This window comes from Danio rerio, chromosome 7, assembly GCF_049306965.1.
Source record: "Danio rerio strain Tuebingen ecotype United States chromosome 7, GRCz12tu, whole genome shotgun sequence".
In the NCBI taxonomy this organism is placed as follows: domain Eukaryota; kingdom Metazoa; phylum Chordata; class Actinopteri; order Cypriniformes; family Danionidae; genus Danio; species Danio rerio.
Window position 1 is genome coordinate 8,671,647 of NC_133182.1, and position 27,185 is coordinate 8,698,831.

The window sequence follows — 27,185 nt, forward strand, 5'->3', positions numbered from 1 at the left end:
TGGACATTAAAGCAAGACAATGATCCAAAACACAGCCAAGGAGACTCTCAAATGCTTTCACAGAAAGAAAATCAAGCTGCGGAATGGCCCAGCCAATCACCTGACTCGAATCCAATATAAAATACAAATTAAAGATCTTCTGCAACCAATTGAAATAAAAATATTTCTTAATGGGGCTAATAATATTGACCTTAAACACCAGTTAATAAATGTTTAAATATGTGTTAATCTCAGCCAAACTAAAACAAATAACACAAAAACAAAAACTATCATAGGAAATCCTGTAAAATTGCCTCGTAGCATCATTTGGTAAATATTTCAAGAAGAATTTAAATTTCACGGCAGCGCTTCAACTATATATATTTCAGTATCATTTCAATGGTTGCTCCACACAGCTCAACAAAGCTTTCATTGAACCTAGTTAAAGACTCATTATAGCGCGAACCACTTGGTTAAGGGCCACCAGAAGGTATTCTTTGCCTCCATTGTGCCATCAATATCAGGAAACCGCTTTAGTTTCTCTAGTGTTACTGAAAAAACAATGACGCTCCCGCTCTTTTCAGCAGGTACTCTTCGTTTTAATGCCGTCATTCTCTCTTCAGCGCTCGGCGAAGATCTGTGTTGTTGAAAGAGCAGCTGTCTGTTCTCAAAACCCAAACGTTTGTTTCTCATTCTCTGTGAAGGGGCTTTAGGTCTGGAGTGGTGCTCATCTCGTCTCAGCTCAGTCCAAACCGAATATCTTTATATGGGTCAAAGAGAAAACCACCTAACCGTCTTATTTTTGAATCTGCATCAAGTTCAATTGACAAAATTAATTTCATAAACAAAGCAAGTGTCTACTTTAATGTTTCATATTGTTTTTGTAAACACCCTTTACAATAAGGTTTCAATAGTTAATGTTAGCTAATGTATTTACTAACATGAACTAATTATAAACAATACTTGTACATCATATATTAATTCTAATTCATGTATAATTAAAACCCAAATTCATGTTGTTAACATTAGATGCACTGTGAGTTAACATGAGCTAACAATGATCAACTCTATTCTCATTTACTAACATGATCATAACCTGTAGTAAATGCATTAACTAACATTCATTCTCCTTTGGCTTAGTCCCTTTATTAATCAGGGGTCGCCACAGCGGAATGAACCGCCACCTATTCTAGCATATGTTTTATGTGGCAGATGCCCTTCCAGCTGGAACCCAGTACTGGGAAACGCCTATAAACGCTCATTCACACTCAGAGATTTATCTCTCATTCCCTTTAAGACTCAGTTGTGTCGCGCCATGGCCCATTTGCTATTTACATTGCGGACTTTATAAGTGGAAAAAACTGAACGCTTCACTAGCAAGAAAACCGTTAAACGGAGCATCTGTGCATGAGCCTCCTACATTGAGAACGAGCCTCCTCCATTCGGCCTCTTTACTTTCTCTTTACTTCACTTTTACTCTTTAGTTTACTCCTTTAATTTCGTCAATAAGGAAACGTTGGAAACTCACTCCACTGAAGATATCCATTAGCCCACATATTTAATTTCGATTAACAAAGATTTGTTAGTTTTTAAAACTTTTCCTAAATTCAGTTCTAATTTCCAGCAAACAAATAAATAAACATTAATAACAAAGTGGTCAAAAAACTGAGTATTGTCACGATTACCAGTGATCGTATGCCAGAAGATCGCTGGATTTCACTAACAATAACTTATGGACTACAAATCCGCCATTTCTGGACTACATTTTCATACATGCACTCCGGTCACACTCACACATGCTTCCTCATCTAGACTGATTACTCGCGCCACCTGAGGATTGTCAGAGACTGATTGCACACACTATTTAAGCAGCACACTCACTCATTCACGTTGCCGAGTCTTGTTAACTGTAAGTGACATTACAAAGCGGTTTCCTTGTCTTGTTTTCACGTATTTAGATCTTAGCCTTGTTTATCCAGTTCTCCTGTTTAGCCGCCTGCCTTCTGACCTCTCGCCTGTTGCTTCGACTACGATTCTGGACTGCCTCTCAACACCTGTTTGCACCTGTATTGACCATTGCTTGCCTAACTACGAATAAACCTGCATTTGGATCCAAATCTCTGTTGTTTGTGTCACTCCCCGTCACAACAAGTATATCCAAACACATGTCCTATTCTTATGCCCCATATGGTGATCATACGTCTCTAAAACACGTTAAACTTGTTTTTAATAAAAACAAATATTAATGCATATAATAAATAATACTGCTAATTATAATAACATTATACAAATGCAGATTGTCATGAATAAACTGAGAAAAGGCCCCCTGAGGTCAAGAAGGCATTGAAGCATTGTTTTTTATATTTATGTAGAAAATATTTATTTTGTAACATTTTAACAATTGTAACAATTTTTAAAAATCTTTATTTTGTTTCATACGTAAAGATATTTGTGTATTGCTGAACATCTGTGTGTATTAAGGAATGTGTAAGCATTTGGACCCACATAGGCGCATAACTAATGCGCTCTGAACTTTAGAGCAGCTTTCAGTTGGTCAATGAGTACACAAAGCGGCGCAAATGGATTTGCTAACGTGGCACAAAACGTGAAAATTAGAGTTGCGCTGGTCTGAAAATTGCAAAAAAAAAATTGCACCAAACATGTCTTGTGCCTTATTGCGCCGGGTGTATTATAGGGCCCAGAATGATTCATATACCCAGGGTCAGCGGTTTATTAGAAGCATCACTGTAAATAAATGCAGGTTTCCACACAATCCCAACACAAATCGATTAGGTTAACTTTAACTTTTAAGGTGCAGTAGGTGATCTTCCACAATGCTAACAGCTTAGCATAAATCTTTGAATCACAGTCCCTCCGCTGCCGTCTACATCAGCTTTGTGTAAAGCTAAAACAGTTTTAAAACAGAACATTACCTGTCTAAGAGAAATCCTTCAGACATGGTGTCATCCTTTCTCCAGCGTGCAAAGGTAACTCCAATAATGATTCAGGGTTTTAAAAAGTTTTGATTCAGCAGGTTTTTACCGATCAAGTGCGTGCTCTCTCTCTCATGAAGGTGCGGCAGTCGGCGGAGCTGCGTACAAACAGCTGCGCAGTTGTTCAAATCTGCATTTGCTGACAGACAGTTTGGGCTACTTATCGCAATTATGAGAGATGTCAGCCCGACTCTGTTTAATTGGATGAACATATTTTAGTTTTATGCTTTACCCAAAATATAAAAATACATATAAATACTTTTAGATCATTTACTTTAATCATTACTATTAGACTGTGAAGAGACTTTCAACCAGCACAACAAAAATTGCTTCTGAAGACAATCACCTACTGCACCTTTAACAAGTTTAGCGTATAGGATACACTTTTTCCCCTCTTATGCACCAGGCAACTTGTTAGAAACACTTTCATGTTTCTGGTTGTACAGATAGCTCTTTTATATAATTTTATACCTTGTACTTTTTTCTACAGCCACATACTCCATATTGGATGTCCTTAAATTCTTGCTTTTATTGCATAACTTCTATTTCTTCAGAGTTTAGATTCTATTGTTATTAGGGTTGGGCGATGCCGACCAATTTGGCATTGTACGATGTGTAATGTGAAATATCATGATGGACGATGGCATCGTCATTGTAGGCGGCAGTGGAATAATTAATAATTCATAACTAATTAATTATTTGTAGCCCACCGTTACAACTACCTGACCCGCATAGTCTTTGTTTTACCCATAACCAAATCATAAATAAATGAAGACAAATTTACCACCTGTCAATCACTTTTTCCACAGGACTCTAGCATGAATAGGCAGAGTGATCTGTGATAGAGTCGACAAACTTGGTTGGTAAAAAAGGTGCACAACCAACAGGAACCAACTAACAGTGTCTGAGGTTTTCACTGAAATTAACAAGTACAAGTGAAAGCGAAAGATTAAAGCAGTGTACTGACGCTGTGACACATTACCTGATAGTTTGAAAAGACAGAAGAGTCATTAGATAGAGACAAGATGAATTAAATATCACATTCAACAACTATAGTGGACACGATCCAGCAGGACATCCTTGATAAACTATCCGACATGCACTGCTTTCTGGGGTTTTGTGCTTAAAGCACCCGCTGACTGCCCGGAGCTCAGACCTGCACATATACTGCTGAAGCGCATGTCTGTGTGTGTGTGGTCATGTGATGTGCATTTTCAGCAGTGTTTTAGTGTGGATGGAGGGCTGTTGAGATATGCTAGTTAAAACACAGTGTGGACGTGGATCGTTTTCTTTCTGAATTGGCCTTTTAAATCTAAGACGTATTAGTGTAAACCGGGCCTGAGTGTGTGTTTTTCGTGAACGGGTTGCTGCTGCGATGGAGGATCGAGATGCTGGCTCAGCATCATGATGTTTATTGGCCATAGGCGATGGATGAAAGCATCATCTGTTGACCCAACCCTAATTGTTATTATTATTTTATATATGTTATAGTTGTTATTATTTCAAGGCCACGAGTGATTGTGTAAGCATTACACCGCATGTCATACTGTGTAAAAATTGTGTTTTTTCTGCTCATTTTAGTTTGAACAAGCAGCGAAAAATCTTCCCCTTCTTTTTGAATGATCCTCTGAGTCTCTTTCTCAGGAATGCGTTAGGCTTCTTTAACGCCGGGGTCAGATGTTTGCGTGAAATCTGTCAAAACAAGCAGCCTTCATCATTCCTGAGCTGCAAAAATGGGCTCATGCTAGGGGGCTCTGCCGAGCCGGTCGAGCCCCGGGGTCTTCCTGTAATTAACCCTTATAGCGGGACCCTCCTCTCGCGCTAATCCAGAAACCTTCACGGCCGACCCCCCTCGCTGCGACCCTTGACCCCGCGCACCTCTCCATGGGTCACATGACTGGTGCAGGTGTGGAGAGGACCCCGGCCTCGATGCCCCCCAATTAGCGAGCCTAATTAGTGACGAAACCTCCTGCAGGGTCACTGAACAGGGTCTAGGGGGGAAGAAAGGGGGGACGGAGAGCCAGAGAAAAGAAGCGGGAAGGGAGGGTGGTGGCGGTACAGTGATGCGTGGTTAAAGGCGTGAAGGCCAAAACGGCTTTTACGCTCAAAAGGAAAATATTGCAGGCGCTGATGGACAGCATTGCTTTAATGGGGCTCTCTCTCTCTCTCTCTCTCTCTCTCTCTCTCTCTCTCTCTTTTCGTCAAGGTGCCGTCTGAATTGTTGCCAAGCGGCACTATTGAGTGCAGATAAATACGTTTTTTTTTTTTGTGTGTGTGTTCTCTTTTCTTTGACACCTTCTCTAGACTTGAAAGTCCCTGCAGCATTATGGCGTTTGCTTAAAGGGAAAGTTCACCTGTAGACATGAAGATTGTGTGGTTATTGATTCGCCTTCATGACAGATTGCTTTTTTATTATTATTTCTAAATAGATAAAGTCTTGAACTAAGATGGCATGAACGATGAGAGTGTGCTTTGAGAGTAGGGATGCAACGATTATAGGCTTTGGTTGTACGGTTATAGTCTGAGCAATAATCACGTTTTTCACGATTATTAAGCATCTTTTAATTTCAAAACAATCTAAGTTTAGACAATCACATGAAAACTCCTTATATTTTAAAGTGTTATTTATTGCTGATCAGTAAGCAATTAATACAGCACATAATAATATTAAAAACAAACAATAGTCCACTTCACTCTTTGTGCTTAAAAATAGGTAAATGCTTTTTTTTTTTACTTAAACTTTATTGTGTTTTTAATAAATGAAAGCTTTAGCGATAATTCTACCAGGAAGACTGAGATGTCACGTCATTCCTAATAATTATCTCATCAGCCTATAACAACCAAGCAAGCCATGTATATAAGCTCATCTAAGCAGTCTGTTTCGCTGTATTCAGGTGACGTTGCGGAAGTTTACCTTCATCTTCCCCATCACCACCACCACCACCAGGTCGGCCTCGTCTCCACTCAGGGCGTTGGCTTCGCCCTGCCTTCTTTAGGCAGGATCTGTCAGCTCATCCAGAGTTCTGTGCTATTGACCTTATTCTAAAATGCGGAAGTGCGCCTGTTTTCGCGATTGTCTTAGAACTTCCGATTCACTCGCCTATGGGAGAAATGACTAGGAATAATAAACAGCAGAAAACGGTCAAACTACTTGCTCTAAAAACAAATGTTTGCATGACTATACAGACCAAGTAGAATAATATAACAAGGAAATGTCAAATTGCAACATCAAGCAGCGTAACGAGCAGTTTTTAATGTTTAAAAATGAATGGAAGTGAATGAGACCGGAAGTCTCGAGCCAAGAAGATTCAAATGGCAGCGCCCGCTCGTCTGCGGAGAATAAGGTCAATAGACAGGGCTTACACCAAAGAACTTTAGAAAAGGACCGTAACAAATTCACATTCACGCAAACAATTCACAATAAATGTTCAAATGTTTATCTGCCTCCTACAGTCTTTCTGGTAGAAACATGGTTATCAACAATGGTGAAAGCAAAGTTCCTCAACATTGGCTTGGTTCGATGTGTATGAAATGGTTAATAACAATTTGAAACAAAATAAAAAATTACAAATTATATATATGTACACAAACAAACACACATATATGAATATACACATATATGCATACAGAAACCTGTAAATAAATATAAAAAACTATATACAGTTGATGTCAGAATTATTAGCCCCCCTATTTTTTCCCCCCAATATTTGTTTAACTGAGATTTTTTAATGCATTTCTAAACATTTTAATAACTCATCTCTAATAACTGATTTATTTTATCTTTGCCATTATGACAGTAAATAATATTTTACTAGATATTTGTATTATTGTTTAAAGTGACATATAAAGGCTTAACTAGTTTAATTAGGTTAACTAGTCAGGTTAGGGTAATTAGGCAAGTTATTGTATAACGCTGATTTGTTCTGTAGACTGTCGAAAAAAAATATAGCTTAAAGGGGCTAATAATATTGACCTTAATATGTTGTTATGTGTAAATGGTACTGAGTGAGAGCGTTTACTGAACAGCGCATCATCGATGACGTAAGCGTGCCCAGGCGAGAATGTAATGTGAGTGTGGGCCATCGGGGGAGATGGGAGGGGGAATACGCATGCTTTGGCCCGGCTCAAAGCAACTGTACATAGTAACAAGTTACTAGAGAGCTTTTTTAGGTGCTGGGATTTCCTCGTGCTGTGGCAACAAGTGTGTAACAGTTCTTACTTGTTTTTGTTCAGTGTCTGTGACTTTGTTTTTCTTTGATATGAATTCATCTATTAAAGCTTTTAAAGCAGCAGACACCATCATCCCACTTTTCCACGCCTTCCTGTTTGTTTGTTTGTTCAATACAGTCAAATACAGTTGAAGTCAGAATTATTAGCCCCCCTGAATTATTAGCGCCCCTGTTTATTTTTTTTCCCCAATTTCTGTTCTGTTCTGGGAAGATTTTTTCAACACATTTTTAATCATAATAGTTTTAATAACTCATCTCTAATAACTGATTTATTTTATCTTTGTCATGATGAGAGTAAATAATATTTTACTACATATTTTTCAAGACGCTTCTATTCAGTTTAAAGTGACATTAAAAGTAACTAGGTTAATAAGGTGAACTAGGCAGGTTAGGGTAATTAGTCAAGTTATTGTATAATGAGGGTTTGTTCTGTAGATTATCGAAGAAAAAAATCAGCTTAAAGGGGCTAATAATTTTGTCCCAAAAATGTTTTAAAAAAAATTTATAACTGCTTTTATTCTAGCAGAAATAAAACAAATAAGACTTTCTCCAGAACAAAAAATATTATCAGACATACTGTGAAAATTTCCTTACACTGTTAAAAATCATTTGGGAAATATTTAAAAAATAAAATCAAAATCAAAAGGGGGCTAATAATTCTGACTTCAACTGTATATCTCGGGCAAAGCTCATGTGTCTCATGTAAATAGAAGAGATAAGTAAAAGAAGAAATAAGTTTAAGTAATAGACTAATGAAATGTGTGGTAATGGGGTGCGAACATAATAAGCTTGTGCTCCATTTTCGACCATGTTGAAAATGTATTTTATGTAAAGAATTTTTATGTGTGAAATTTCTGTTCGAAAACCAATCAAATCAAATTAATTGTGGGCGTTCCGCATAGTTCAGTTGCACAATTCTGATTGGGCAGAACGAAAATGTGCTCACTCAATTGGCTAGTAGTAAGACTGTCACACACAGACAGCAGTAATGCATTTGCTCTGGGTGGGGGAAGTTAAATAACATACATTTCACATCGCAGCCTCTTGCGATTAGCTAATCGCAACGTTTCAAATCGCGATTGTGATTCGATTAATTGCACAGCCCTATTATGTACTAGGGCTCCACTATACTGGAAAAATCTAGCATTGCGATATTTTTTTACTTTGCGATATACAGTATATATTGCGATATGAATACAATTTCACCAGATGATTCAATGGAAAGAATTTATAATGTTAGATCAGATGTAATGATTCTGCAGTGGGGGAGTATTTTCGTTGTGGTCTGTGCTATTTGCAGTGCATTTTTTGTGTTTGCATGTGTTTTGAGTATTTTCATGCACGTGTTTAGTCAGAGATTGATGAATTGACGTTTACTATTTGCATCTACATAAAATCTAATAGACAATCTATAAACTTTTTGGGGTTCCCAACACATTTTCATTGCGTATAGTAGTATATTAGTATATTAGTGATGCTGTAATAAAATTCATGTCATATTTATAATGGCTTCATGACAATCATGTTTATGACAGATTTATGACAAGTTCTGTTGTCTTGGTAATGTCAAGTTGTATTTGCATTTAAAATGACATAACTAAGCCACTTAATGACAATTGCCATGAGCATGCATAAAATCACATTTACATTTGTGACGATGTTAGGATTCATGATTATTAAAGGTTTCATGATAATGATGATTTTTGACATTTTTGAAGATCTTTATGTCTTAAACTAAATAAATCTTGCTGCTTTTTAAAAACTGATATATTTGTATTAGGGCTGCTTGATATTGAAATATCTAACTCTGCAATATATGTTATGATATGAATACAATTGCACTAAATGAGAGTAATCATTTGGAAATAATTTATTATTTTAGATTGATTGGGATGATTCTGTATAGGAGTCGGGGTTCAATGCTAAGGATTTTTTCAACTGATCCGACCGGGCCAGTGGTTTAGATTTTTACTTGCCTTGCCAAAGTTTTTACTGACCCCACCAAAAAAAAAAAAGAAAAGAAGTTAATAGCTTTTTTAGCCACATATTTTAAATAATGTTTTAAAAATAACGTCTGTGAATCTAGCATTTCAATACTTAAAAAAAGTTAATAAATGGTTAATGAGCAAAATTCGAAGTGCTATGCAAACAAAAAGAGCAGTATGGAAAATGTATTTTATTGCCATTCGAAATAATTTAACAAAAGGTGGCTGACTTGCCAAGCTGACAGCAGACTGTGTAAAACATCACATTTATTTGTCGTGTTGTTCTCACGTAAATGTCTGCTTCCAAGACGTTAGGAACATGACATTATCTTTTAGCCTTATAATGTGATGTTGTCGCCATGTTGCCGTTTCTTCACTGTACTGATTGTCACCAGGTTATGGGGAAAAAATAGCATGCTCAAAGCATCAAGAGGAACCGAAAAGCAATATGGTATCTACGACATCACAGAGAAGATAGCATTTAAAGACTTAAAAGCACAAACTTAAAATAAGTTGACAAAAAGTCGCAGGCAAATTAAACTTTAGTGACAAGGCAGCACTGTCCCAATCGGGCCAGTAATGATCCTGTCTACTGTCCCAAGTGTCTCTCACGCTGGCCCTGGGCCACCGGGCAGTCCTTATTGTTGAGCCCTGGAAGTGCATGAAATATATAAACCAGGGGTCTCAAACTCGCGTTTTGCGGCCCTCAGTGCAATATTTTGTGGCCCGCGCCGACCGCTGTACACTGACAGAATCAGCTGATTCTATCCGTACACAGCGGTCACTGGCATTCCCCGCCTGCCGTGTAAACAAAGGGGCGGGGATGCCGGTGACGTCACCACGCACCCCGCCCCTTTGTTAGACACTGTGACGGGCGGGAAGTGTTAGGAGGGAACTCGCCCCGGCCAGAACCAAGGTAAGCTGTTCCCGCCCCTGCCTGCCAATTAGCTACCTATCTGCAGCCTGCCACCTACCTAGCTACAGCCTGCATCTTATGTATATTATAGGTAGATACAGACTGGTACAGACTGATGTGACTGGAGTGGGGTGGGGGTGTTTTATTTATACATATATACGCCTTTTTTTAGGTGAGGGAATGGAAGTTTTGAGTGAGTTCCCCCACTTTTTTCTGTGTGAGAAGTTATTCTCCACCTTGAACTTCAATAAGTCAAAGTACAGGTCTAGACTTAATGATGATCATCTTCAAGCCATACTGAGCGTCTCAACTGCTTCCGCTCTAAAGCCAAATGTGGTTCAGATTTGTGAGAAGAAGCGCTGTCAAGTCTCTGGCAGCAAGGAGTAGGCAAAAGATGCCATGTTCAGAAGAACTGTTCATAATCTTCACTCAATGCTCTATTAATGTTCAGGACACTTCATGTTCAGAAGAAATAATTAAAACTGTTAATAATGACATTTGAGGGCTTTTTTTTTTTTGTGAAATCCCTTATGCGGCCCAGCCTCACCCAGACTTTGCCTCCTGTGGCCCCCAGGTAAATTGAGTTTGAGACCCCTGATATAAACAATCTACAAGCATAGATAAATTCAATAAAGAAAAATATACAAGTTAAATAAACATTGTTTTTTTTATTGTAACATGAGGAGTGACACTTACAACAGAGGTGAGGCTCCACATGTAGGTTTATTAGAATCGTCAGGCAAGCAGTGGTCAATACAGGGGCAGACAGATGTATGAGGGCAATCCAGAGTCGCAGTCAAATTAACAGGCAGTTGGTCACAGGGCAGGCAGCAAACAAGAGGAGACAAATAAACGAGGCAAAGGATCAAAACACGGCAAAGGCAGACAAAGGAAACGCGTTGTAGTGTCACTGCAGCACATAACAAGACTCAGCAATGAGGGTTTCAAAGAGAGCTGCATATACAGTATGTGTGTGTAATCCGTACTTGAGCAGCATCAGCTGTGTGTATGCAATCAGTTAGGATCTGGAACCGGTTGTGTGTGTGGAGCATGACTGGTTCTTGTAGTCCATTTACCAGCAGATTTGTAGTTGATGTAATGTGTTTACCAGCGACCTCTAGTGGTTTGATCGCTGATAATCATGACAATTATTTTCTTAGAAGTCAAACTGTGTTCAAGTATACAGTAATTGAATGATCAAGTGTAACATAATAGCACATGCTTGTACTTTCATTTTAGTTGTCTTTTGTTTCTTAAATTTTACTTTCCAAAATGAATCCTCATCCTCACTTTACAAGTTTACAACGATAGTAAAACTTGTTAACAAGTTTTTATTGAATAATGAAGGAACTATAATGCTTTGTTTCCTTATTTCATCGGTATATTTACAGCATTTGAATATTTCTGTCCGTTCGCATCCCGTCTCTTTGTGCTCCCTGGTGGCGTAGTCGCAAACTGCTGTTACACCTAAAACACTTTCCTAATCCTTGAGTGCGGCGGAGGTGCCACTTGCGGCGGTAATGCTCCTTTTGAAGTGTCACCCACTGTAGTCTTCGTTTTATAAACAACTCAATGAAATTTATCGTTATTACTTTGTCAAAGTTACGAATGGTACAATTTCATAAACTCTCATGCTTTTAAAACCCTCACACAGTCACAGGCCTCACAAACACTAATTGTCAACATCAAATATACATGCGATGTGACTATTGCGAATGATCTCATTGCGATAATGATGCTAAAACGATATATTGTGCAGCCCTTATTTGTATTTTCAAGGTTTTCTTTGCTTTACATGTGTTTTATTTTGGGTCAATAAAAAATAGGTGGTCAGAAATAAAATCAGGCTCCTGAAAGCCTGTAATGAACAGGGTTGCTGGTGTTCTTCAGTATTTTTTCCCTTCACCTACACTAAAGCACCAGGCCACCCATCCAGTCCCGTTCCTCCATCCCAAGAAAAGACGCCAATCATTTTAATTGGCCCCCTGGAACTGATTGTCCGGCTGAGAGTCTGAAAGGGAGGAGATACAGGGACTGAACATGTGGTTAAACATATTGTGTCCGTTGTCCAGCATTTCCTGAAAAACAACCGCACCACCTCCTCATCTAGAGGAGAAAAACAGAGCTGGAGGCTCAGGAAAAGTGGATAATACACCTGAGCTGTGGTTACTACAACTATACAGCCAAACACAATGTTATTCGGCCTCTTTTATATTCTTTTTTTTTTTAAATATTTCCCAAGTGCTGTTTAATTGAGCAATGTCCATAGTATTTCCTATCTATTTTTTTCTGTAGATTTTTTAATTAATTAATTAATTTATTTATTTATTTAATTATTACAACAACAACAATATGCAAATATGAAATATTATGCTTTATTACATTTCTTATTTTATTGTGTGTTTTATTTTATTATTGACAACAACATGCAAATACAAAACATTTTATTTTATTATATTTTTTATTTTATTTTATTAATGACAACAATATACAAATATAAAACATTTTATTTTATTTTTTGTTTTATTGTTTTATTTTATTTCATTAATGACAACAACATGCAAATATGATATTCAATTCATGGTAAAACTATTCACCCTGTGAAATAGTGCTGTTTTATGGACATTTTCCACAGTGTTTCCTATAATGCTTTTTCTTCTGGAGAAAATGTATTTATTTATTTATTTTGACAACATGCAAATATAAAACATTTTATTTTATTAAATGTATTTATTTTATTTTATATTATTTTATTAATGATAACAACAACAACAACATGCAAATATGATATTCAATTGAAGGCAAAATGATTTGCCCTCCTGTGAAATAGTGTTGTTTGTTGAAGCAGGGACATTTTCACAGTAATTCCTTGATTTTTTTCTTATGGACATTTTTAATTTTAAAAAGTTTTATTCTTTATTTCAGCAACAACAGTACGCAAATGTTATATACAAATAAAGCAAAATCATTCATTCATTCACTTTTCGGCTTAGTTCCTTTATTAATCTGGGGTCGCCACAGCAAAATGAACCACCAACTTATTCAGCACGTTTTTAAGCAGTGAATGCCCTCTGAAACAACCATACACACTCATTCACACTCATACACTACGCACAATTTAGTCTAACTAATTCACCTGTCCCACATGTCTTTGGACTGTGGGGGAAACCGGAGCACTCAGAGGAAACCCATGCGAATGCAGGGAGAACATGCAAAACTCCACACAGAAATGCCAACTTCGAGGCTCGAACCAGCATCCTTCTTGCTGTGAGGCGACAGCACTACCTACTGCGCCACTGCATCACCAAGCAAAATTATTATAAGTATAATTTTTAAAGCAAAATATTCACCCTCCAAAAAGATATGTATTCTTTTTCAAATATTTTCCAGTGCAGTCCACCATTTTAAGTGCAGTTTTAAGGAAATTTTCACATTATTTTCTAAATTGTTTCTTCTGGAGAAATGTCTGTGTTCTTTTAATTCGGCTGGAATAAAAGCAGTTTTTAGTTTTTTGAAAACTCTTTCTAGCCTCTTTTGTTATTAGCCCCTTAGAACAAACCACCATTGTCCAATGACTTGCCATAATTGCCCTACCTTGCCTAGTTAACCTAATTAACCTGGTTAAGCCTTTAAATGTCACTTTAAGCTGAATATTATGTTGAAAAATAGTGGACATAATAAATTTGTTACTAAAGCTAAAATATTTTCTTATTTAAGCAAACAGCAATTGGGAAATGTTTACAAGATAATTACACTTTCACAGGAGGGTCGATAGTTGTATGAAATAAAATATTAAGAACTGTGTAAATATTTTTATACTGCTTTTTATTGTCTAATTTTAAAGTTTTTACTACAAAAATTGCTGAACTAACTTAAATTTAATAAATAATTATAGACATACAGCAGGCAACAATTACTTATGAATTCAATATGTAGAAAGAGGGAAAAAGTATTACTTTTAAAACATAATATAATTTTCTTTTCATCAATATACTTAATTTACTAAAAAAATTATAAAAGCTTGCATATGTATAGGTGAGATATTTTTATTCAAACATGGAATATTTATAATTGTTATTAATTTATTTCAGTCTTATTGGAACATAATTTTTGGATATAGAAGTTAAATTAGTGCATATTTCAATGACAAATTAATAATTTAAATAATTGGGTTCCTAAAAATGATTTAGAACCAAAAGTATGCTTTGTTGTTATATCTAATATTAAATGTTCTGGAAATAGTATTAAGTTGTATTAATATAGCATAATATCATTTGCAGGGTTCATACGGTCATGAAAAACCTAAAAAAGTTTTAGAAAAACTGAAAAACCCACAAAGTTTTGGAAAAGTCATGGAAATTAGTTTAACCAATATCTGTAAACTTGAATATATAGTTAAAGTCAAAATGATTAGCCCCCCTGAATTATTAGTGCCCCTGTTTATTTTTTTCCCCAATTTCTGTTTAATGGAGGGAAGATTGTTTCAGCACATTTGTGAGCATAATAGTTTTAAAAGTCTATTTCTAATAACTGATTTATTTTATCTTTGCCATGATAACAGTAAATAACATTTGACTAGATATTTTTCAAGACACTTCTATACAGCTTTAAGTGACATTTAAAGGCTTAACTAGGTTAATAAGGTTAACTAGGCAGGTTATTGTAATTAGGCAAGTTATTGTAAAATGATGGTTTGTTCTGTAGACTATTGAAAAAAGAATTGCTTAAAGGGGCTAATAATTTTGTCCCAAAAATGGTTTTTAAAAAATTAAAAACTGCTTTTATTCTAGCTGAAATAAAACAAATAAGACTTTCTGCAGAAGAAAAAATATCATCAGACATACTGTGAACATTTTCGTGCTGTTAAACATCATTTGGGAAATATTTAAAATAGAAAAAAAAAAATCAAAAGGAGGCTAATAATTCTGACTTCAACTGTAGGTTCGTTGTCTTTACTTCTTTTCTGTCCTTGGCCACTCACATTATGAATGCTGTGTAAGCATTTAGTCATTCATTTTCATTCCGCTTTGTCTCAATTTTAGAGGTGGCAGTGCGGGAAAGAACTGCCATGTGTAAGCATTGTCTAAATAAATCTTACATACAATTGATATAAAAACCAGTTAGATTATTGTGTTTTATAATATGCCATAATGCATTTAATGTGCATTGTTTTTTATTATTATTTACCATGTATACATACTGTAGACATTACTTTAAACAGTTGGTCATGAAAATTCACTTGAATGTCCTGGAGAAGTCATGGAAAAATCATGTAATTTTAGTTGTAAAAATGTGTATGAACCCTGAATATAATATAATATAATATAATATATAATAAAAAAATATATATAATATAATATAATAAGTATTATATAATATAATATAAAATATTGGTGGTTTCCCCCACAAGTTCTAAGACATACCGGTGAATTGGGTAAGCTAAATTGTCCGTAGTGTATGTGTGTGAATGATAATGAATGTTTCCCAGGGATGTGTTGCATCTGGAAGGGCATCCTATGCTGCGTAAAACATATGCTTGGTAAGTTGGCGGTTCATTCCGCTGTGGCGACCCTTGATAAATAAAGGGACTAAGCCGAAAAGAAAATGAATGATTGAATAATATAATATAATCACGGTGGCTCAGTGGTTAGCACTGTCACCTCACAGCTAGAAGGTCGCTGGTTTGAGCATTGCTTTGTGGAGTTTGCATGTTCTCTCCATGTTGGCATGGGTTTCCTCCGGGTGCTCCGGTTTCCCCCACAGTCCAAAGACATGCGGTACAGGTAAATTGGGTAGGCTAAATTGTCCGTAGTGTATGAGTGTGTGTGTGGATGTTTCCCAGAGATGAGTTGCGGCTGAAAGGGCATCCGTTGCGTAAAAACTTGCTGGATAAGTTGGCGGTTCATTCCGCTGTGGCGACCCTGAATTAATAAAGGGACTAAGCCGACAAGAAAATGAATGAATGAATGAATGAATAATATAATGTGATATAATATAAAATAATATAATATAATATAAAATAATATAATATAATATAAAATAATATAATATAATATAATATAAAATAATAATAATAATAATATAATAAAAAATAAAATAATAATAAAATGTTATGTAATATAAAGTCAGCATATGTAAGAAAGAAAGACAAACAAGTACACAAATTACATAGACATATATTTATATGCATATGAATAAAAACACATGTACATATTGTACAATATCTTGGCTTTTTAGCCAAACCATGAGAAAGGCTCTTTTGCCACAGAACACAAACATTTTTTCTTTAAATAAGTGCAAATAGTTAATGAGACAAAGAATTGTAAAGCATTTATATTTTTTCATTCATTTTTTTTTTGTTGTTCCTGTAAGATCACATAATACAACATGAAAATACTGTGCAAAGACTCATATATGTACATACTGTTTAAGTGATTTCTTATTTGTGAGAAGCTGGTGCCATTATGCAGTTTGTCTTAAATTATTATCATCATTTTTTTTTGACACATACGCTATACTGCCAAAAAAAAAGCTTATGGCTTTACTTACACATAATCTTTGTGCCAGAACAAAAGCACTGACCACTGAGCCTTTACAATGCAAGCAGACGTGGACGTGAAATCAGATAGAAAATAAAGTCTTTCCACACAATCAGAGCACACTCAAACCACGCTTTACAATCACATCTGTGGCAATGTATAGGCTGTCTTTGCGTGTCCACTAATATCTGTGAAATCATATCTAAAGGCATATTTGACCTATAATTAAAGGAATGAAAATGTAGTGATCCAAAAAAAATCTTGCGTCAATTAGTTTTAGTTGTCAGTTGTAATGTAAACTAAATAATAAGTTTTAGGAAACATTTTGAGAGACATTAACAAAAAAACAAGACAGAAAGGGGAGAAAAAGAGCACAAATGTTGCAGTGATCCTCGCAAAAAAAAAAAAAAAAAAAAACTTTTCCAGGTCTTGCTTTATTTAGTTTTAGTCCTCAGTTATAATGTTAACAGAATAACCAGTTTTAGGAAACATTTTGATATATTTTACTAAAAAAAGAAAAAATGCAGAAAGGGGAGAAAAACAGGTAAATTTTGTAGTGAATCTGAAATTAAATCAGTTTTTGAGGTCTTGCTTCTTTTAGTTTTAGTTCTAAGATTTATTGTTAACAAAATAACTAGTTTTAGGAAACATTTAAAGAAACACTAAACAGAAAGGGGAGTAAAAGGGTGCAAATGTTGTAGTGATCAAACTAAAATCTGCTTTTGGAGGTCTCGCTTCATTTAATTTGACCTGTCAGTAATAATATTAACAGTATGACCAATTTTAGGAAACATTTTAATAAATTTTGCCTTAAAAAAAAGACAGAAAGAGGAGAAAGAAAAGTGCAAATGTTGCAGTGATCCCCATAAAACAGCTTTTCGAGATCTTGCTTTATTTAGTTTAGTCCTCAGAATTAATGTTAACAAAATAACCAGTTTTAGGAAACTTTTTTGATCAATTTTGCCAAAATAAACAGAAAGTGGAGCAAAGGGGGTTTAAATGCTGCAGTGATCCAACAAAAAAATCAGCTTTTCAAGGTTCTGCCCCATTTAGTTTTAGTCCTCAGTGCTAGTGTTAACAAAATAACCTGTTTTAGGAAACATTTTTGGAAGAAATGTATTAAAATAAGACAAAAATGGGCAAAAAAGGGTTGCAAATCTTGTAGCGAATCTGCTTTTTGAGGTCTTGCTTCTTTTAGTTTTAGTTCTAAGTTGTATTGTTAATAAAATAACTAGTTTTAGGAAACATTTAAAGAAACACTTAACAGAAAGGGGAGAAAATGGTGCAAATGTTGTAGTGATCAAACAAAAATCTGCTTTTCGAGGTCTTGCTTCATTTAGTTTTAGTCCTCAGAATTAATGTTAACAAAATAACAGTTTTAGGAAACATTTTTGGAAGAAATGTATTAAAATGAGACAAAAATGGGCAAAAAAGGGTTGCAAATCTTGTAGCGAATCTGCTTTTTGAGGTCTAGCTTCTTTTAGTTTTAGTTCTAAGTTGTATTGTTAACAAAATAACTAGTTTTAGGAAACATTTAAAGAAACACTAAACAGAAAGGGGAGAAAATGGTGCAAATGTTGTAGTGATCAAACTAAAATCTGCTTTTGGAGGTCTCGCTTCATTTAGTTTTACCTGTCAGTAATAATATTGACAGTATGTCCAATTTTAGGAAACATTCTAATAAATTTCGCCTAAAAAAAAGACAGAAAGAGGAGAAAGAAAAGTGCAAACGTTGCAGTGATCCTCAAAAAAACAGCAAAAAAAGGGTTGCAAATCTTCTTTTAGTTCTTTTAGTTTTAGGGTGCTTTCACACCTGTGAGTCCATTCAGTTGTTCCGAAACGGGAATTAAAATTTCTACCTTGTTGCTCTTTGCTCTTGGTTCGGTTCGCTTTCACACTGCAAAGTTTCTAATCGGACCAAAAGAGCTAAAACAAGTCGAGTGTGAGTAAACTCTCCTCACATTGGTCAGAGTTTCAGGGTTTATATTTCAGAGTCCCGCTCAGCTGTCAGTAGTGTGGTGGTTTGGTGGTGTTTGACAGGGTACGCGCGACATGTCTGAAGAGCGAGGAGGGATGCGGTGGAGTGGGGTGAGAAGGGTGCGCGACGTATTTGAGGACCGGGTGGGAGACGCGAGATTACCGGGAGATTATCACTCGTTTCTGGGCATCCTGGAGACTCCCGAAACTTCCCGCCCTAATCAAAGTTCTCTCTTCATATAGCCGTATGCCTATTACATATCCATAAAACACTGTGATATAACCGCGCTCAGATCGTATCACTTTCTTACTGAAATCGATCCGCTCTAGAGTTTGTTTCAATCGAGTCGAGACCACCTCATTCAAGCGATCTCGGAGCGATTGCTGGTTTCACATATGCCAAACGAACCGTGCTAACTGGGCAAACGAGACAGGCTTCCAAACAAAAGTGTAGGTGTGAAAGCACGCCTAGTCTTTAGTTGTAATGTAACAAAATAACCAGTTTTAGGGAAAAAGGTGTTCAGCAAAATCTATCAGAATAAGACAGAAAGAAGTTAAAAAGGGGTGCAAAGGTTGTATTGCTACAATAAAAAATCTACTTTTTAAGCCCCATTTTGCTTCAAGTAGTTCAGTCCTCTGCTGTAATGTTAACAGCGTAACCAGTTTTAGGAAATCTGTCAAAACAAGACAGAAAAAGGAGGAAAAGGGGTGAAAATGTTTTAGTGATAAAAAAATCTGTTTTTTAAAATGCTTCATTTAGTTTTCGTCCAGAGTTATAATGTTAACAAAATAACTAGTTTTAGAAAACATTTGGAGAGATTTCTCCAAAAAACAAGACAGAAAGGGGAGAAAAGGGTGCAAATGTTGCAGTCATCCAAAACAAAACTGCTTTTCTTAACAACTTGACCAGTTTTAGGAAACATTTTGATTAATTTCGCCCCCCCCCCCCCCCCCCCCCAAAAAAAAACAAAACAAAAAAAACAACAAAACAGAAAGGCCAGAAAAAGGTGTAAAATGTTTAAGTGATCTAAAAAAAAATTGATTTTTAAGGTCTTTGCTTAATTTAGTTTTAGTCCTCAGTTATAATGTTAACAAAATAACCAGTTTTAGGAAAATGTTCTTGCTTTTTAAAAAGTTATAGTAATGTGACTTTCAGAACATTTTGCATATCCAGTCATTGCTTGTTCATTCTTGAACATTTCTCTTTTGCTTTCCGTAGAAGATCCACCATTCAACTGAAGTTTGGAATGACATGATGGTGAGTAAATGAAGTATTTTTGGTCTTAACTACTCCCCTAAAATCCAATCTATGCTACTAGATTTGGATGTGAATTGGCTGATAATAGTACAGTCTATTGACTTCTCTATAAAGCTCAATTGCATGAAAGATGTTGTTCACACTGACAGCTGTTTCCTAAGTCAAAGTCCAGAAGTTTTTCATTCTGTAAGTGGCGACAACTGTTGATCAGATTTAGTTTTCGTTGCGATCAAACTCTAAAGCTGTAGATGCAGAGGCTCAGCAATTTGCAGCCATTGAAACTGCTGTCACTGTGAAAAACTCTTGAGTGAAGTGAAAGAGCACTCTCATGCAAAAAACACAAGCCAGCTCACTTAATGCAAAATAAAACATCTGACAAGACTTGTTTCAACTCAACCAGACAATAAGGATTTCACTCAGCACTTTGTGATGCAAACATGTGGAACTTGTTTTTTTTTTTTGGTTTATTTGGGGCCACATATACATAAACAAAAGTCTTAGAGGGGAGAAAAATGTTGAAGTGATCTGACTTTTGAGGTTTAGTTTTAGTGCTCCGTTATAATGTTAGAAAAATAACCAAACATTTTGAGATATTTCACCAAAAAATATGACAGAAAGTGGAGTAAAAATGACGTCTTGTTTTTAGAGATACTCTTAAGAGCAATGACTGTATAATGTTTTCATACAAGACTAGTTTCAACTCAACCAGACTATTAGGATTTTACTCAGCACTATGTGATGCAAAACATGTGTAACTTGTTTTTTTTTTTTGTGGGCCACATACAGTATATAAAAAATGTCTCAGATGGGAGAAAAAGGGTGCCAATGTTGAAGTGACCAGATTTTTAAGGTATTGCTTCATTTAAATCAATTCTCAATATTTCCCCCCATTCTCAATTCTCTTGGTTTAAATTTCATTTCCTCAATTATAATGTTAACAAAACAATTAGTTTTAGAAAACATTTGACAAAAATGCAAGAAAATAGGTGCAAATGTCCCAAAAAAATCTGCTTTTTAAGGTTTTGCTTTGTTTAGTGTTAGTGCTCGGTTACAGTGTTAAAAATAACCAAACATTAAGAAATTTCACCAAAAAAACAAAAACTCGGAGTAAAAAACAACGTCTTGTTTTTAGAGATAAGAGAAATGACTATATTTGTATACAAGACTAGTTTCAACTCAACTAGACCATATGGATTTCACTCAGCAGTCTGTGATGCCAACTTGTGGAACTTGTTTTTTGGTGTTTTTTTGGGGCCACATATATAAAAAAAATGTCTCAGAGGGGAGAAAAAGGGTGCAAATGTTGAAGTGATCTGATTTTTAAGGTCTTGCTTCATTTAGTTTCAATCCTCAATTATAATGTTAACAAAATAACCAGTTTTAGGAAACATTTTGATTAATTTTGCACACAGAAAGGGGAGAAAATAAATGCAAATGTCCAAAAAAAAAATCTGATTGAGGTTTTGCTTCTTTTAGTTTTAGTGCTCAGTTATAATGTTAGAAAAACAACCAAACATTTTGAGAGATTTCTCCAAAAAATATGACAGAAAGTGGAGTAAAAATGACGTCTTGTTTTAGAGGTACTCTTAAGAGCAATGACTGTATAATGTTTGTATACAAGACTAGTTTCAACTAAACCAGACTATAAGGATTTCACTCAGCACTATGTGATGCAAACATGTGGAACTTGTTTTTTGGTGAGCCACATATATAAAAATATTTTTTTTTTTTAACAAATGGAAATGTTTGGGAATGTTTGGGAAAAACAAGCTAAACAATTTTAAAAAGGTTTTCAGAAAAATGGGGAAAAAATCATTAACCAAAAGTGCATTTCGGGTAATAATTAGCTGTTAAAAGAGCTAGTTCACCCAAAAATGTAAAATGTTATTATTTACTCTCCTTTTACTTGAGTTTCTTTATTCTGTTGAACACAAAAGAAGATATCTTGAAGAATGCTGAAAACCTGTAACCATTAAATTCTGTAGTATTTGTTTATCCTACTATAAAAGTCAATGGTCACAGCACTTTTAAGCATTCTTCAAAATATCTTCTTTTGTGTTCAGTAGATTAAAGAAACTCATAAAGGTTTGGAACCACTTGAGGTAGAGTAAATAGTGGGTTTGTAATTCTAAAGTTGCCAAACTGACCCAACGGCTCTGAGAAGATGGTTGACATCCATCACTAATATGATATGGAAAGTTGAGAGTTTAAAAAAAAAAAAAGATTTCTAAAAGTCAGTACTGTGATTTTATTCTTTTAAACGTTTTAAAAATGTCTAATTGTGCATAGTTTTGATCTAGAGTTCAGTGGTGAACATGCATGTAATCTGTGGCCCATGTGCACAAAGTGTGAAACTGATATTATGCACAATCAGTTCATAATTAAACATTATTTAAGATCTTAAAGAATAAAAGCAGATGCTGAAAGACTCAAAGTGACTACTAGTCTGTCTTGGAAGTCAGTGATTAGCCCTTTGTGTCACTTTACATTTGGAAGTAGTGAGGAAGCATGTTAATAGGGCAATAATGTTGTTTCAAGTAGAGAAAAGCAAATGTTTTAAGGTGGTGTGCATTGCGACAGCTTAACTTTGATGAGAGATGCACATATTAGATGCAATCATTCTGAGTTTTAATAAAGACCTGTAAAACGCTCAAATTGAATTTCTAAATAAATAATCATTCTGTCCACTGAACTCCCATCATCAAGGTCCAGCACAACATAAATGCCATCAAATTGGTCAGTGCCTTGCTTTTGTTACTGCACGTGTTCACTCAGATCAGTCTCTCATTCGTTTACTTTCATACAGACACACATTTATATCGACACAAAGCTCCCCTAGTCAGTTCATTTAGAGCAGCAGAAAAACGTACCACAATGTTGATCTTTTTTTTTCATCCATTTTTTTCTTTTTTTTTTTAAACACCCATTTGGAAACAAACTTGCAAAATATTTTAGCCTTAGTTACAGTTACATTTACAGCGTTTTCCTTCGTCCACAAGGATTAAAAGGCCTGTTCGCACAAAAGGATGATAACTGTAGTGCTAGTTTATATATATATATAAATCATTCTGAATTCTGAACTAAATAAATAAATAAAATAAAATTGCAGTCCACAGCACGACTTGGAATCACTTGCAGAAATAATTAATTTTCCCACCTGTGAATACGGTGGTCGAGAGAGCTTAATGCGAATGCAATTTAAGAAAACACATGCAATTACAAAAAACAACAGAAAATTAAGAAACGATCTTCATCAGTTTGGCAGCACACGTGTTGCAAACTCTCACAATGCAAACAAGTGAAGAAATGCGCTGCTTTTATCAAAACGCAAACCGCTGAAGAATTGTGCTGCATTTTGTCACAATGTAAACAACCTGAATAACGCGCTGCATGTTTCTCTAGTTGTTTGCGCTGTGACAAAATGCAGCACGTTCTCAAATTGCAGCACGTTAAGCTCTCTCAGCCACCATAGATAAATGATAAAAACAATAACAGCCAATCAGAATTAGAGATGCACTGAAATGAAAATTGAGTGCTGAAAAAGAAAATTCTGAATGAACTTGGTCAAAAAACTAAACAAAAATGCTTTGAGGTAATAATTTTTTTAATAATATAAAGTAATTTGATAAGACTTATCAATTTTAACCTCATAACTTTAATTTAAACAGTAACATTTTATTGACAGTGTTTAAAGATCATTGCACACTGAATTAGACATTTTTGTCCCTAATTTCCACATTATAAAATAAATAAACATCAAGTTGTGTGAATTGTATTGAGCTGGTTTTGATTTTTTTTTCTACTTTTCGCATTTGAACAATTGTTTTGAGAGGTTTTTTTAACAGTTCAGAGGCACCGTACAAGCAAAAAGCTAAATACAGAATGTGGCGGACAGTTGAAAACCCCAATACTGGGTTGGACTTCTGCCCTGCTGCTGTTTGGTGTGTGTCTACACATTTGACACACTGCCCATAGACATAACAGTGTTTCCTCTAGGATTTTTTCCAGCTGTGGCGGCAGGCCTTTTTTACTTAGATCTACCAACTACCAGTGGCGTTATTTCAATGACAAATGTTGTGAGCGCAGTATTAGAATTCGAGATCACATTTATGTAATAGCCTAGGAGCATGCAAATCTCTTTGCTTGCGTGCCAATTTCCTCTGCTTGTGCACAAAACTCTTGCACACCCCCTCAAATATACGCTGCTCAAGCGCAGATCTTCTTGTGCGCTCTCAAATAAATGCTGCTGAAGTGTGATTTAGTTCGTTTATGTAACAAGACTGTCTCTAGCATTTATTAGATTTGTTGGAAATATTTATGAATGTCTCCAATAGACCTACAGAGCGGCATTAATGCGTCCTGAAGTAAAGTGAAACGGCTATACATCGTGTTTGCTGGCCTCACGCATCACGCACCTGTTAGTCAGCACCCTACAGTCTATGGTCAGCACGTAACCTTTAAGGGTTAAACAAATAGCGCACAGCACTACTAGGGTTACAGAAAAGTTTGCTCTGTTATAATTTTCTATAATTTTATATAATTTTCTACTTTGGAGACGACAATATCACTGCTTGAACTGACTACGAAATATTTTGCATTTTTTTAGTGCGCAAGGTTTGTTTACGTGGCAAATTTTTTGCATTCGAATACGAAAAAACACCTACGAAAATATCGGACTTTAGTGTGCAAAGACTTTAATTCCTAAATTTGCCATGGCAGCATAATAGAGTATCGCTATTGCAGCTGCAGATACAAGTACACTACATATAAATTTCCTGTCGGTGCGTTATTTGAGCGGACTTTGCTTTTTTAGTGAGCATAAATATATGTGGACATGATAAATATATACAAATCAATATAATCAATATAAGCAAATCAACGGTGTGCTCTGCTTCCTTGCAATTTTTTTCAGCTTAGATTTTTGACCGTTTTTTTCTTTAGCATGAAAATGGCACTTTTGGATTGGTTTCCGGCGAAAATTCAGTGCATCTCTAATCAGAAATCATCCTGCATTAAATAAAAGAGCATGTAAAGCAGCAGACGACAAAACGTCAGTGCTTCTAATAAACAGCATTATCGTACGTTGGTGTGGATGTTGATATCGTTAACAATCTTGGTGCGAACAGGCCTCAATTCTGAGGCTTTCTTCACCAAACACGGCAATGCAAAAACTGGAAGAAAACCTGTGGTCAACGAAATTCGGCGAACACAGCGATGCTTAATTACAGGCTTGGTCCCAAACGTTCCTCCTTACCAAAACGACGGAGTCCGACTGGCCTTGATTTTGGTTGTAGGCACTATAGCGCAAAGACGGGCCAGCGAGACGAGGATCCCAAAGCCGTTCAATCTCTTTGTTCGTTTTGCGAACCTCCGCTTCATCCGATTGGATGTTCGCGGCACAGGTGAGACCCCTGAGACAGGTAGAGGGGAGAAGATTACAGGAGCGCTTTTAGGACACCGTCTTCTTCCCTCCTAACTCTCCATCCTTGCGCTCTATCCTCATGTAGGGCTCGAACGCTGACGTCCCGCAGCCGTATCCCGATGGCAGTTCGTGATGTGCGCCGCTCAGGAGAGGCATGGTAAAGCAAAGGGACGGCGGCGGGACGCCCAGCCGCGGTGAAGGTGGAGTGCCACTTAAAGAAGACAGCGACAGTCCGAACGTCCCGCTGCCAGCTCCGGGAGGTGTGGTGGAGCTACTCACCCCAGAGGAGGTGGACACAGACGGGCTGCCCAGCAGAGAGCCGTTGCCTGGATGTGGGTGCGCCAGCAGTGGGTTTGGAGGAGGCGCGGGTACCGACAGGAGACGCCCCTGCTCCAGGAGACGCAGGATGTTGCATGTGGCGAGGGATTCGGAGGTGGATGATGAGCGCTTGTCTGTGTCCTTGGTCTGGTCCTTCTTCTGTTTGGTGCGGCGGTTTTGAAACCACACTTTCACCTGCCAAACAAGAGCGAACATTGTTAGGCACCTCATTTTTGTTGGATGCAGAAGACTTTGGAATAATTCCAATTTTTAAATTCATTCATTCATTTTCCTTCGGCTTAGTCTCTTATTTATAAGGGGTTAACACAGCGGAATGAATCGGCAACTGTTCCAGCAAATGTTTTACGCAGCAATGCCCTTTCAGCCGCAACTCAATACTGGGAAACAGCCATGCACTCTCACATTCACACACACTCATACACAACGGCTAATTTAGCTTATTCAATTGACCTATAGTGCATGTGTTTGGACTGTGGGGGAAACCGGAGCACCCGGAAGAAACCCATGCAAACATGGGGAGAACATACAAACTCCACACTGAAATGCCAACTGTCCCAGCCGGGACTTGAACCAGAACCATCTTGCTATAAGGCAACAGTGCTAACCACTGAGGCACCGTGCAGCCCCAATGCCAAAAATAGTATTGGCTTACCCAGCTAACAGTTTCATACTCTTCGAACATTTTCCTAATGTTCCATTTTGGTTAGTAATTAAATGTAGTAATGCTCAACTTAATTTGTTTAAATTCAGCCCATATAAATTGTTTGCAAAAAATTACCTTAAAAACATGTTGTAAATGCAATAGACCATTTTGTTCAGTCGATGCTAACCTTACAAAAACATTCAGGCAACTTTACAGTTACCTGAATGTTACCATTGATCCAGTTACTATGACCATTTATGTGAAGCTGCTTTGACTCAATCTACATTGTAAAAGCGCTATACAAATAAAGCTGAATTGAATTGAACTTTATGCAGACGTGATTTGAAATCTGCTACTAGAAGTTGACAGGACTTGAGAGTCTGTAGGCTATAGTGTTCAACACCAAGTTCAAACGTATTTGTTTATTAAAAATCAAATGTGTGTTGCCTTGTTGTGTATGTATTAAATATAACTGACAATTTAAATCAAATTTTTTATTCAATTCATGTAGTCACTTGTACATAAATATTTTCAAGGGTTTAAAATTTATACAGATTTTACTTTTTCCCCTCATACTTGTGTCGGAATGGGTATAAAGTTGGCGTTGAATTTCATTTGAAATGGTATTAAAAAGGGTCTTAAAAAGCCTTGAAGTTCATTTGGAGGATCCCGAGGGTACCCTGACAATACAATTTGTATAATAATATTTTCTGCCTTTTTTAGTAGATGTGTTACATGAGTGAACCTCTTTGCAATCCAAATAATTGGATTTGATTGTGTTTTTTTTTTTTTTTTGCACAGGTCATCCTTTATTTTTTGTGTTCGGTTTCAGATTTGCAGATATTTGTACTAATTTATATGCAGAAACACCAAAAATTATACCTTGGCCCTACTAATAATTACGG

At 36.2% G+C, this 27,185-nt stretch overlaps 2 protein-coding genes across 5 annotated transcripts in view; one reads left to right on the forward strand and one right to left on the reverse strand.

Moving 5' to 3' along the window:
- Positions 1-27,185, forward strand: part of LOC141375293 (3'-5' exoribonuclease HELZ2-like) — a 296,921-nt gene that overhangs the window by 80,790 nt on the left and 188,946 nt on the right. For all 4 annotated transcript variants that reach the window (XR_012383100.1, XR_012383099.1, XM_073908043.1 and 1 more), the window contains one exon: positions 19,838-19,876. The gene's annotated coding sequence lies outside the window, so the exon portion shown is untranslated. The remainder of the gene's footprint in view (positions 1-19,837; positions 19,877-27,185) is intronic.
- vax2 (ventral anterior homeobox 2) overlaps positions 25,326-27,185 on the reverse strand; it is a 37,061-nt gene continuing 35,201 nt past the window's right edge. The window contains 1 exon segment of the mRNA NM_194409.1: positions 25,326-25,811. Coding sequence (NP_919390.1) covers positions 25,326-25,811 — 486 coding nt within the window.